General features: G+C 56.8%; 2 protein-coding genes across 2 annotated transcripts in view; one reads left to right on the top strand and one right to left on the bottom strand.

Moving 5' to 3' along the window:
* The first annotated feature begins 379 nt into the window (after window positions 1–379).
* Tmem151b (transmembrane protein 151B) lies at window positions 380–7,024 on the top strand. Its single transcript, XM_004624407.2, has 2 exons — window positions 380–2,089; window positions 3,157–7,024. The coding sequence occupies exons 1-2, from the start codon at window positions 1,484–1,486 to the stop codon at window positions 4,252–4,254; spliced, it is 1,704 nt and encodes a 567-aa protein (XP_004624464.1). The 5' UTR covers window positions 380–1,483; the 3' UTR covers window positions 4,255–7,024.
* The window catches only part of Tcte1 (t-complex-associated-testis-expressed 1), a 12,668-nt gene continuing 6,796 nt past the window's right edge, over window positions 6,953–12,824 (bottom strand). The window contains exons 3-6 of the mRNA XM_004624406.2: window positions 11,770–12,341; window positions 8,905–9,354; window positions 7,317–7,527; window positions 6,953–7,043 (exon numbers count right to left, since the gene is read on the bottom strand). Of these exons, the coding sequence (XP_004624463.1) occupies window positions 7,318–7,527; window positions 8,905–9,354; window positions 11,770–12,341 (1,232 nt within the window). The 3' untranslated portion in view covers window positions 6,953–7,043; window position 7,317. The remainder of the gene's footprint in view (window positions 7,044–7,316; window positions 7,528–8,904; window positions 9,355–11,769; window positions 12,342–12,824) is intronic.

The following is a 12,824-nucleotide window of genomic DNA, read 5'->3' as shown; positions in this document are numbered from 1 at the left end:
GGGGGTCCCGGGCAGGGGAGGGGCGTGGGCGGGGCTTCACGGACCCCTGGCCTCCGGCTGGAAGGGCTCGGCCCGCCTGTGCACCAGCGGGGACGCGGGTGCTGCAGAGCTGGGAGGTGATCTGCGAGGCGGTGGTGTCACCTAAGCTAGGGGCCTAAAGGTCAGAGTGCATAAAACCAGACCCTTGGGGTGGCTGGGAGCTTGCGAGGCGCACCCTCCCTTCTAGTGCCCTGCTGCTCCCCCTAGGGGCTCTAAGCCCAAGAGCCCTTCAGTGTGGGTACTAAGCTTATTCCTATTCTAAAACAGAAGACAAAGAGAGGAGGAAAGTACCAGAAAACCCACCCCCCTGCACACTGCACACATCATGTTATACAGCCTACAGCCGGGTGGGCCTTCAGGCAGAGCCCCTTGGGGCCAGGGCTCCTGCAGGGTGCCTGTGTCTTCATGCCAAGTGGGCACAGGATGCTCCTTCCAGCCCCAGCTCCTATGTGTGCTAAGTCCGGGGCCTCTTCCGGTGTCTGTGCCTGCCTTTCCACCTTGTTCCTTACCCTGGCCTGCTTCCAAGCCAGGCCTGAGGAATTGAAGGGACAAATCAGGTTCCCAGCAAAAGGCTGTGTGCACGTTTGGTGGGGAGACTTAGGCCACCCGGAGAAAGCAAACCCAATGCTCATTTCTCCTGGCTGCTGGGTGGCAGCACTGTGGGAGGCACCCAGGATGCAGGGATCCAGGCACGGGCCCTGCAAGACAGTAAACAACTCACCAGCCAACCCTGGGGACAGGGTGTGCCGAGTACTTTGGGAGACAGGCCCCAGAAGAGGACCAGAGTTGTTCTTGTAACAAATGGCTGGACTTCAAACATGTTCCTCCCTACCCCTGCCTTGTCCCCATGTCCCCATCCCCATTCTGTCCCCAGCTACATGCCTCTGTCCTTTTGAATCCTCCTTCCAACTGCCTTCTGCTTGGGAACCCCAGCCCCTCCCTCCCATTCTAGAACTTGCGGGAAGGATGTTAGGGTCTTGCAGGAAGACTTGAAGGAGGATGGGGCTCCAGAACATGGGACTGAGCCTGGGCAGGCTTCCTCCTCCAGAGGAAGTATTGGGGGGCTGTGGAGTGTTAGGGAGGTGGGTGGGCCAAAGGGGAGTGGCTCCTAGAACAGGAACTGAAAGTATCTGCCAGAAGTCAGGGTTTACCTGTTAAGGACCAGGAGATCTCAGGGGTCTCTCCCCCTTTTCGTTGAACATGTGGAGGGGGTCTGGGCTGGGGACCTACCTTTGCTGATGCCTATCTGTCCTCCCTTCTCCCCCATCCACCTTCTCCCACTTCATTGTCATCTTTGCATCTGTCTTTGGACTCTCTCTGGGTGCCATCCTACCCATCTGTGTCTTTTTTGCTTCCTGGGCCTCCATCCCTGGCTCTCATCCTCTGCCCTGGGGGCTGTCTCTGCACTTTCCTGCATTGGCTTTCTGGTCCCTTTTCTGACATCATGACGCCCTCTGGGTCGCTCTGTGTTCATCTGTGGCCCCTGGCTCCCATCTCGGCCTTTTGTTTGTTCCCCATCCCTGTGTCCCTGCCTCTGTGCCTCCATCCTGCTTCTATTTTTCCCTCTCACCTCCTGCTCATCCTGGCCCCTCCCTGCCCATTTGAGCAGCAGCGTCCCATCCAGCCCTCTTTCACCAAGTCCCTCTGCCGTGAGTCCCACTGGAAGTGCCTCCTGCTGTCGCTGCTCATGTACGGCTGCCTGGGGGCAGTGGCCTGGTGCCACGTCACCACAGTGACCCGCCTCACCTTCAGCAGCGCCTACCAGGGCAACAGCCTCATGTACCACGACAGCCCCTGCTCCAATGGCTACGTCTACATCCCCCTGGCTTTCCTGCTCATGCTGTATGCTGTCTACCTGGTGGAGTGTTGGCACTGCCAGGCCCGCCATGAGCTGCAGCACCGCGTGGATGTGAGCAGCGTGCGGGAGCGTGTGGGCCGCATGCAGCAGGCCACACCCTGCATTTGGTGGAAGGCCATCAGCTACCACTACGTCCGCCGTACCCGCCAGGTCACCAGGTACCGCAATGGAGACGCTTATACCACCACCCAGGTGAGTGGCCACTTGAGATGGGAAAGAACCAGGTTGTGGGGCAGGAGGTCAGCAATAAGCTCACAGCAGCAGACCCAGAGCCATGCAATCAGGACTTCACATGTGTGACATTTAACCCTCATAACAACTGTATGAGATAAGAAGTGCCCATTTTACAGATGAGAAAACTGAAGCATTGGAGAGGTTAAGTATTGTCCAAGGTCAAGTTGCTAGCATGTGGAGGTGACGGCTCTGAGTGTAGGCTGTTCAGGGCTGAAAGGCTCACACCACAGCATGTGTACACCTATTGGATGAGGTAGTGGTCATCTGGTTCCCTTTCACAGGTAAGGAGACCTAGGCTCAGAGACTTGCCCAAGGTCTGTAGTGCCTGCGTGGCTGTGTTAGACTCAAACCCAGATCCTAGAGGCCCATCCCAGTGTCCCCGAGGAGGTGGATGTGGGGAGCCCCCAGAGCCATCAGCACTTCCAGTATTAGATCTGCTGGATCCTGGAGGAGGAGATGTTGCCAGAGGCAGTGGCCTCCTGTTCTGTGGGCAAAATGTGTGGCTGTGCAGGCAACCAAGGCCTTCACACAGGAGGCAGGAGAGGAGGGCTCCTTTGGAGCCAACGTCCACTTGGAAATACACTGGTCAGAGCGCAGAAGGGGGCCTGTGCTGGTTGAGGAGCAGTGGGACAACACAGGTAGACATGGCCAAGGGTCAGGCCAGCCAGAGGGGAGGTTGTAGCCAGGGCCAACCCCAGGAGAAACAGCTTCTTGAAAATGAGCATGCTCAGATAGGGCTGGGTTCCCACCCATCTCATTTTTTTTTTCTTCCCCCTAAGGGGATTGGATTTAGGACCCAGAGCTTGCCAGGCAAGTGCTTATTCTGCTGAGCTATCTTCCTGCAACCCCATCACATTTTTAAGGCATTGGTTAAACTTCTGGTCTCAGTTGTAAAGTAGATAGTGACATCTCGTGGGGCTCCAGCGGGTACCCAGAGTGGGACAGACTCGGGCTTATGATCAGGCAGGAAAAGCAGAACGGGGGTGGGCTGGGGTGGACAGAGACCCCAGACCCCTCGCCTGCAGGTGTACCATGAGCGCGTCAACACGCATGTGGCTGAGGCTGAGTTCGACTACGCCCGTTGCGGCGTCCGGGATGTGTCCAAGGCGCTGGTGGGGTTGGAGGGTGCGCCAGCCACACGGCTGCGATTCACCAAGTGCTTCAGCTTCGCCAGTGTGGAGGCGGAGAACACGTACCTGTGCCAGCGCGCTCGCTTCTTCGCGGAGAACGAGGGCCTGGACGATTACATGGAGGCGCGCGAAGGCATGCACCTGAAGAACGTGGACTTCCGAGAGTTCATGGTGGCCTTTCCGGACCCGGCGCGGCCACCCTGGTACGCGTGCTCGTCGGCCTTCTGGGCTGCGGCTCTACTTACGCTGTCATGGCCGCTCCGCGTGCTGTCCGAGTACCGCACGGCCTACGCGCACTACCACGTGGAGAAGCTCTTTGGTCTCGAGGGCCCGGGCCCGGGCTCGGCGGGCGGCCTGAGCCCTGGCGACGAGCTGCTGCCCCCGCTGGCGCACCGTCTGCCGCGCGTGGACACGGTGGACAGCACGGAGCTCGAGTGGCACATACGCTCCAACCAGCAGCTCGTGCCCAGCTACTCAGAGGCGGTGCTCATGGATCTGGCGGGCCGCAGTGCGCACGCCCGGGGCTTCGCGCCCTCCTGTCGCTACGGCGGTGTGGGTGGCCCGGGCGCGGCCCCGCTGCGCCGCAGCTGCGAGCAGTGCCAGCGCGTGGCCAGCAGCTCCTCCATCTTCTCGCGCAGCGCGCTCAGCATCTGCGCCAGCCCGCGCGCGGCCGCAGGGTCCGGCGGGGGCGTGGGGGGCGCGGGCAGCCGCTTTTCACTGGGCCGCCTCTACGGCTCGCGGCGCAGCTGCCTGTGGCGCAGTCGCAGCGGCAGTGTCAACGAGGCCAGCTGCCCCACGGAGCAGACGCGTCTGTCCAGCCAGGCCAGCATGGGGGACGACGAGGACGAGGACGAGGAGGAGGCTGGGCCGCCGCCGCCCTACCACGATGCGCTCTATTTCCCCGTCCTCATTGTGCACCGGCAGGAGGGGTGCCTGGGCCACAGCCACCGGCCTCTGCACCGCCACGGCTCCTGCGTGGAGACCTCACTGTGACCCGGGACCCGGATGGGTCCGTGCGCCCCTCACTGGACAGTGTGCCCCGCGTGGAATCAGGGAGTGCGGGTGTCACTCAAGCTGTGCGGGGAAGGAACGGGACAGGAGGGTGTTGGAGAGACACCATGGGGCCCAAAGCCACCTGTCCTGGATAGACGGCTGGGGGGCGTGGCTCCCCAGAACCCCACCCACTCCCACAGTTTATGAAGGCACGACCCCGCCGCACATGAGAGAGTTTGAGCAGCCTTCTGGTGGCCTGACTGTTAGTGGCAACTAAGCAGGGAGTGGGGGGACCCGGGCTGAGCCTCCTCTGGAGGGTGCATTGCCCTCTGGCAGCTGAGTGGTGTGGAGCTATAGCAAGGACTCATGGGACTTTCCTGACTCTTAGGACTTCTCTTGGGAACAGCAGGGATGGCTTCCACCCAGCTGATACATTCAGTGGCTCCGAGGCCAGGGCCAGATGACAGCCCCAGCACTGTCCCCACACTATGGCAATGTGGCTGTTCTCTTCTTAGCATTGGCCCTAGAGCTTGGGGTTTCCTTTCTCCCTCTTCCTGCACTGTTGTTTGTCACTGGGCCCCAGGGGCAGGTCCTGAGGGACTGTTCCCAACACCAATGTCACTAACCTCTATCCTGGGACAGGAAGCCTCAATCTTTTCTGGAAACTCAGCAGCTTCCCCTTTGGGTTCTGGTGGGTTCTGGTACAGCTAGCGTTAAAGCTGGCCAGCATGAATGATCCATGAGATGCACCTGGATGAGAGGTGGGCACTGGGACACAGCCGGCAGCAGAGGGTGGAGAGAGGACCTCTCAGTGGGGGCTCTTGCCTCTCAGACCTGTGGGGAGGAGTGGCAGTCTTGCCCTTCACCGTTACCTCCGTGGGCTGAGGACCAGGTCACTGGCCCAAACTAGAGGGATACTTGATTCCAGTGGCAGGGTTGGAGGCAGGAATTATCCAACCTCGCCACACTTCTCCATCTCCCCGAACCCAGAGTGGAAGCCCTACCGTGTGTCCCAGGGTCTTCAGAGGGACACCTTCCATTGCGGGGGCGTTGGCCCTGTACTGTTCCCCAGAGCTCCATCTTGACGTTTCTCCCCATGCTTCCCACCACCTTCCTGATGTGCTTGGTGTGCATGTCTTTGTACAGCCCTTCGCCGTCCCAGCTGCCCGGCTCCTTTCCCAGCAGGCTTAGTGCCTGGGGTCCAGGCTCACATCTCAGCCTAGAGAAGATGACTTTGGGCACCCAGACACTGTGCCCCTGATGCTTCTTGCTTCTCTGCTGCCATCAGAGCTCTGTTGTTGGCCTTTCCTGGCCACTTCCTGTTGGGCCTCCCCCTGCCCAGCCAGGGCTGTACCTGCTTGGGGATGTGGCCTCCACCTATGCAACATCACCTCCAACTCCTGCTGTCCTCAGGAGGACATGAGATGGGGCAGGTTGTGGGGGACACGGTAGCCTGTGGATCATTGGGGGGTGGGCTTCCCAGGCACACAGAGATGGGTAAGGGAGGAGAGGCCAGAGAGGGAGTGGTTTGGGCAGAAGGGCACAACTGTACCTGCCTGCAAGCTCACAAACCCACTGGGACCCTGAGTCTGTGCTCCTCAGGGCCTGGCAGTGGGAACACCCCTCTCGGGAGGTGCAGTGGGTCCCCATTATTATTTCACCTGTACCAACCATTTCTGCTAAGTGTGCTCACCCAGTCAGCCTTGCCTCCCACATACGCACAGACTTAGAGAGAAACTGATTCTTTGGTCTATTTTCTTGGTAGCTTTTATTGATTGCCAGGGAAAACGAAAACCAGAAAATTAATTAATCTCTAAAATTAAACTTTACACTGAATGTTCTTGTTTCTCTAATTAGAGCCTCTGCTAGCAGCGGTGGCCGCACACACACACACACCCTCACACTTACACGTTTGCACTCTGAAACTGTTTGAGGGTGTCAGGCACGCAGGACTCGAGGCCACCCAGACAGGTACAAGAGTGTTACCCCCCTCCAAGCCCCTGTGGTGCTCTGTTCAGTGTCTGCTTGTTGGAAGGGGTCCCTGGAGAGTGGGCACCCCTGGGCTGTGGTTGAGATTTGTGGCTCAGCCTTTGGGGACCTGGGCCTGATGGTTGGGCATCCTGGCTAACATGGATTCCTGTGGGTGTGGCCAAGCTGAGCAGCTTCAGAGTGACAGGGACTCAGTCAGGGCACCTGGAAGGCTTCCCGTGTCTGGGGACAAGGGCTGTCAGGCGAGCTGGGCCTGGTCGGGAGGAGACAGGTCTCTGTTTATTGGGTGCATCACACTGTGGCCTTTCTGTCGTGGATTTCCAAGCGCACAGATTGTACAAATCTAACTGGTGGATAATAAAGTTGCGATGACCCACCGACATCCCCTCTGGCGTGGCACTTCTTCCTCCCTCCAGCAAGGGTGTCACTACATTTCCTCAGCTGCTACCATCATGACTTCCTCCCTGCTCCCCACCTTCCCAAGTGGGAAGTGGGGATTAGCAGGTGGTACGGCCTGCAGAATTCGGTCGTGTAAAGCAGAGTTGGGCATCAGGGAGATGATATGCTTAGGGGTGAGTGTGGAAGGAAGAGTCTGGCTTTGCTGTGACCATGGTGTGTGTGTGTGTGTGTGTGTGCGCGCGCGCGTGCGCACACGTATACATGTATGCACATGTATGAAGGTTAAAGACCCCATCAGCAGTCTGGATGGTGAGAAGATGGAGGAGAATCACCCACATGGGCAGCATGTGTGAGAGTTAGGCATGTACGATCCCTTGGGGTCCTCTCCATCTGCCGAATTCCTAGAAGAAATTGGTCATTTTGGGGTCTAATGACACCCTTTTCTGGGCCTCACAGCTGGGTCTGTGCTTTCCTCCCCTACTAGGACCTTCCTTGCCTTATGTCTGTATACATTCAACCCTTGATCGCTCCCTCTGATAGTGTTTGGGTCCCCTCTCCGCTCCCTCTGGACTGATGTGACCCTTAGCAGCAGAGTATGTGGCAAGGGCAGGGCATGAAGGACAGGGCTGGAGGGATGATCCCTGCCCAGTCACTGGCTCTGGCCCCAACTGCACCTTATGCCACAAGTTTCCCAGGGCCATTGACAGTGACGGGTAGCACAAAGTGGCCGGGATTCAAGGCCCGCTGGCGGGCAGCTTCCCGGTTGGCATGGAGGGCCTGGCTGATGAGGTACTCGCTCTCCTGGGTGACATCTGACAGGCGCAAGTCGAATTCCAAGAGGGTCTTGTTGTCTGCCACACCCTCCAGAAGCTGCTTCCCGCCATCCTGGGAGGGCAGAAGGAAAAAGGTCCTGGGACATCATGGTCCAGGAGATAGGCACACACACAGGTTATGCACATAGGGCTGTGGCTGGGTAGCTGCTGTTAGCTGCTGCACACTGACTACTCCTGCTCACACAGGCAGCCACGGTCGAGACCTGCTACAGTGGCTGTCCACCCCAGTGATGGTGATCTCGATCCTCTGCTCCTACCCGGGCCTGGGGCCAAGTCTGTCTGGGGGTGGGGGAGGAGGAGCTCAGAAGAGCCAACTCTCGGCTTCTATCCACCCTGATCAGAGCACAGGGAGGAGCAGCCCCGCTCTGCCTGCTGCCAGGCAAGACGCCAAATGGCAGCATCTCCCCGGAGCAGGAGAGGAGGCCTGGAGAGGCTGTAGCCATGGACCAGCGGGCAGAGCACAGGATGGTCCTGCTGTAGGACCGCACCCCGGGGCTTCTGCTCATGCGAGGACGGAGTGTGCCCCCGCATCCTGGCCTGTAGCAGGAGTACCCCTGTGGGAATGGCAGAGGGAGGCTACATGGCAGCCATTTGGGGGCCTAACTGGAGCACACAGGGGCACCCCTGCAATCCCCTACCCAAGCTCTTCTGAGGGCCAGGTCAGTCTGATGACCTCCACATGGGAAGTGGACTGCTGCTGTTCTATGGATGAACCTCACCTGTGTGTTGGCAAGAAAATGTAATGGGTCATGGAAGCATTTAAAAAATAAATAGAAAAAAAATGAATAGAGTAGAACTTACAGGAAAACATCAGGCCAGGTATGGTGGCACATGCCTATAATCCCAGGGCTTTGGGAGGCTGAGGCAGGAGGGTCACTCTGAGTTTGAGGCCAGCCTGGCTACATAGTGAATTTGAGGCCAGCCTGGGCTACAGAGTGAGACACTCTTAAAACAAAACAAAACAAAAAAGGAAAGAAAAGAAAATAAAAAGAAGTAAACAGTCTAAATCACAAGCAGAAAAAGTAGATTTCAATTATATATATATATATATATATATATATATATTCCTCTCTACTGCAGAAGTGGAAATTCACACCCTGAGCCCTTTTAAGAAGTTTGATCCTAGCTGGGGAGATATCTTAGCAGTCTAAGTGCAAGGACCTGGCTGAGACAGGAGGATCACTACTAGTTTGAACTGTGTAGTGAGACCCTGTAACAAACAAACAAATAAATAAATATTTTTAGAAAATATTTTTTTAAAAAGAAGTTTGATCCCCAGCACCACACACACAAAAAAGCTCCTATTTTAATAGGTAACTGTGAAGAAAAAGAGAAAGGAGCAGATGTTGTGTACACTGCTGGGTACCCAACATAGGTGACACCCAAGGGCCCCACAGCCCACCCACCCCTGCTCCGGGATGTGGCTCACCGGCCCAATGTGGTTACAGGACAGGTTGATGCTGGTGAGCGTGGTGTTCACTGAGAGGACCTGGGACAGGAGCGTGGCTGTGGGCTCAGACAGCTCATTACCACCCAGGTGCAGGGTGGTGAGGCACGCATTGGACAGCAGGGCGTGTGCTAAGGCCTGGCCACCCTCGTCCTCGATGCAGTTGAGGCGTAGATTGAGGGAGAGAAGGCAGGTGTTGTGCTCCAGGGCGTGAGCCAGTGCCTGGGCCCCAGGCGCACGCACCCGGTTGTTGGCCAGGTTGAGCACACGCAGCCGGCTGTGGCTGAGCAGTTTGGCAGCACCGCGTGCCCCGCGGTCCCCAATGAGGTTGTGTGATAGGTCCAGCTCCTCGAGGGTCGGGTGGTCGAGCAGACTGCGGATCAGAATGCGGGCCTTCTCTTCATCCACGTGGCTGCGGGTCAGCCTGAAGATCTGCGGGTGGGCAGAGGGTGACTGGCCTGCTGCCTGTACACCTGTGGTTGGTGGCCACCTGGGGGGGCAGCCCACCCTGTGACACAGCATTGGTGGCTGTGGGAAGAGGCTGCTACTGATCGAGTGGTCACTATAGGTGGGCACGCTGCCAGCACCTTTTACAACCACTTCCCTTGTGGCCAGCCGCTTCTTGGTGGGGTTGGCACATTCTCTCCACTCTGGGGAAAGAGTAGCAGCACCAAGAGTTGCAGGTTTGGAATTCAAGTTTGTGCGGTGCCCCCAGCCTCCTGCTGCTTCCTCCCTTCCGCTGGCTGATGAGATCTGTCTCTGTCTCTGCCTCTGTCTTTCATGGTACCAAGGAATGAACCCAGGGCCTCTGCACTGAGCTGCATCCTCAGCAATTTTAAATAAAAAAAAAAATTCTTTTGAAAGACAAAGTCACTACATAGCCTTGGCTAGACTGGAACTTTGGATCCTCCTGTCTCAGCCTCTCAAGTGTGCATTGTCATGCCTGCCTTGTGAGTTTCTTTTTTAGGCAAATCCAAAGCCTTCACCTATTCCTTCTCGGCTCTCTGCCTTCACAGTCGAACTCTTGGCAAAGCTGATCACAGCCCCCTCCTCTTTTCTTCGTGTCTTGGCCCCCAGCCCTGGCACTCCACTGTAGTTCCTCCAGGAACTCCCAGGCTTGCTAAGTCAGCCCCCGGTGCCAGGCACCCAACATCACTCCTGCTGCTTGGAACGCACCCTTCACGGCTCAGGCACACGATGCCAGGTCCCTTCCCTCCAGCCTCACGTTTTTGGTAGGCCACTGCCAGTGTCTCCTGACCCTCTTCTGGCTCCCTTGGGAGCACCATGCGGAGTCCACACTCCAGCAGCTGGCACCTGTTCCTATGCTTTGTTCAGACCTCCCCCAAGAGCTGCAGCTCCTCTCTGATACGAGGATGCTGCGCCAGGACACCTCATGCCAAAGCCCAGTCCTCTTCTCATCATCGCCCGCATCTTGCCAGTGGGCCCTCCAACCATCTGGTCTCCTGGGAAGGCTTCTAGCTCCTTCCTTCACTTCCACACCCTCCTTATGCCAGCAAGGCTATGGATGCAGTTGCTCAAGCTCCTCTCCTCAACTCTTTCTCTTTCCCTCTCTGCAGGCCAAGCCAAAGTGCCCCAAATCCTTGCTTTAGTCTCCATTTGGCAGGGGACTCCTGAGGGACCCACCACATCTGCAACCCCACGACACAACCCACACCTCAGGCCTTGCACGGGGCTGTGGTTTGGATGCAGTGGAGTCCCCGCAGGCACTGAGCTATGCAGACCTCTGTCTGCCAGTGTCTTGAGCTAAACACCCCTCTTTTCTTTACAAAATTCCCAGCCTTGGCTACTTTGTGATAGCAACAGAAAATGGATAAATTCAGATGGTGCCTGGAGCTCCTCAAGATAAAGCCAGACTCCTGACGAGGCCTCCTTTCTCCCACACAGCCTGGCTATCTGCCCTGGATGTGCTGCTCCCCACTGGAATGGCTTCCCACTTTCCTTGTCTACCCCGACTCCTCCTCCTGATCTCTTCACAGTGACTTTTGCTCCAGAAAGTCCTCTCTGGCAAGGTCAAATGCTCCTTTTGTAATTGCACATGAGAATGTCTTATCTTCGTGGTGCACACTTGTAATCCCCGAGGGAAGCTGAGACAGGAGGATTACAAGTTCAAGCCCAGCCTCAACAACATAATGACTTAGTGAGACCTATCTTAAAAACAAAAAGCAGGGGCTGGGGAGGTGGCTCAGTAGAATAAGCGCTTCCCTGGCAAGCACAAGGGCCTGAGTTCAATCCCCGAAAAAAAAAAAAAAAAAAAAAAAGGGCTGGGGAGGTAGCTTTGGATACACATACTCTCACACGTTTTTTCTTTATAGCATTCATTCCAATTAAGGATGTAGGAAACAATACAGGATGCCCAGGCTGGAGGTGAGGCTCCGCAATGCAAAACAAACACTGCCCTAAACCTAGGGCCCTGCTTAAATTTAAATTTCACACAGACAAATGTGTCCCATGTGATATTTGGGTCATACTTCTACAAAATCATTTGCTATTTATCTGAAATGTAAAGTTAACTGTGCACCCTGTGTTTCAGCTGCAGCGTCCGCACCCCCACCCCCTTCCAGCTTGAGGCAATCAGCGCCTTTTATCCTGGCACTGTCAGCTGCAGAGGCCGCCCAGGGTGACTGTCAGCTCCTGGCTGCCTCTTCAGCACCCAGGACAGGGCCCAGGGTACAGATGTTTGTTGCTGACTAAGCAGGCTCAGGGTTCGGAATGCAGCAACAACGTCCCAAACCAAAACCAGCTCCGTCAATGAATGGAAACTGGAAACTGGAGGAAGGTGATAGCAAGGGGAGGGAGACGAGGGGATAGAGAACGCGGGGAGGGTACCTTGAGTGTGTGACAGGCTTTGATGGTGGCCGCCAGGGAGTGGCAGTCTTGGTAGGTGAAGAGGAAGAGCTTCCACTCGAAGTTCATGCCACAATCCTTGACGCCGTACACCAGGTCTAGCTCCTCCAGCTGGCTCAGGCCTGCCACCAGCGGGCCCAGCGCATAGTGGTCAGCGCTGGATTCCTCGGCTTCCCCCTCACTGCCTGAGTCCGACTGCTCTCCTGCCGTGCGGGGTGTGGGTGGCAGGTGCACGGGCGGGAGGAGCTGGTCCACGCGGAGGCTGTGAACAAAGTCCTTGCAAAGGGGCAGCAAGTCGAGGATGGTGTTGGGGTCTGTGGTGCCAGGAATGAAGTGGCGCAGCAGCCCCTCCAGGTGCCTCTCGAAGAACAGGTGCTTCCAGCTACCGCCGTGCCGGGACACGTGGCACACAGGCCAGCGCTGCAGGCAGCAGCGGCGCCAGTAGCCCTCGTCTTCAATGAGGTTGGCAGTCACAGCCAGCGGTAGGTCCGGGGGCAGGTGGCTCAGGACCTTCTGCTGGTATTCTGGGGGCAGCTGTTTCAGGATCGGGTTTACTTGGGGAGCAGAGGAGAGAAAACAGGAGTCACAGCTCTGGGGACAACATAGCACCCTGTTTCAGAGATGTTTCTGCAGCTGGACAGGCAGTGTCTGGCCTTGGGGAGGATCCGACTGTGGAGGCTCCTGGGTTGTTATCTCCTCTGATGGGGGAGACAGAGCCTCCTAGCCTGATGTCATTCATTCATTTCAAACAAGTGCATCTGGAGCCAGGCATGGCGGTGCACACTACTAACCTCAGCACTCAAGAGGCTGAGGTAGAAGCATCTCTATGAGTTTGAAGCCAGCCTGAGCTACATAGTGAGATCCTGTCTTAAAATCAAAACCAAAACAAACAACAACAAGAAAACAAGTGTATCTGTCTGACACTTCTGTGTGCAGGACACCGCAGAGAGGGCTGAGCAGAGGGCAGGTGGCCCTGATCTCTGGCTCCTCACATACCAGCCAGTAGAGACAGAAAAAAAAAGAAAGAAAGAAAGAAA

The sequence above is a fragment of the Octodon degus genome, unplaced genomic scaffold (genome assembly GCF_000260255.1).
Source record: "Octodon degus isolate 3935 unplaced genomic scaffold, OctDeg1.0 scaffold00005, whole genome shotgun sequence".
In the NCBI taxonomy this organism is placed as follows: Eukaryota; Metazoa; Chordata; class Mammalia; order Rodentia; family Octodontidae; genus Octodon; species Octodon degus.
This window is presented reverse-complemented; position numbering and strand designations above follow the sequence as displayed.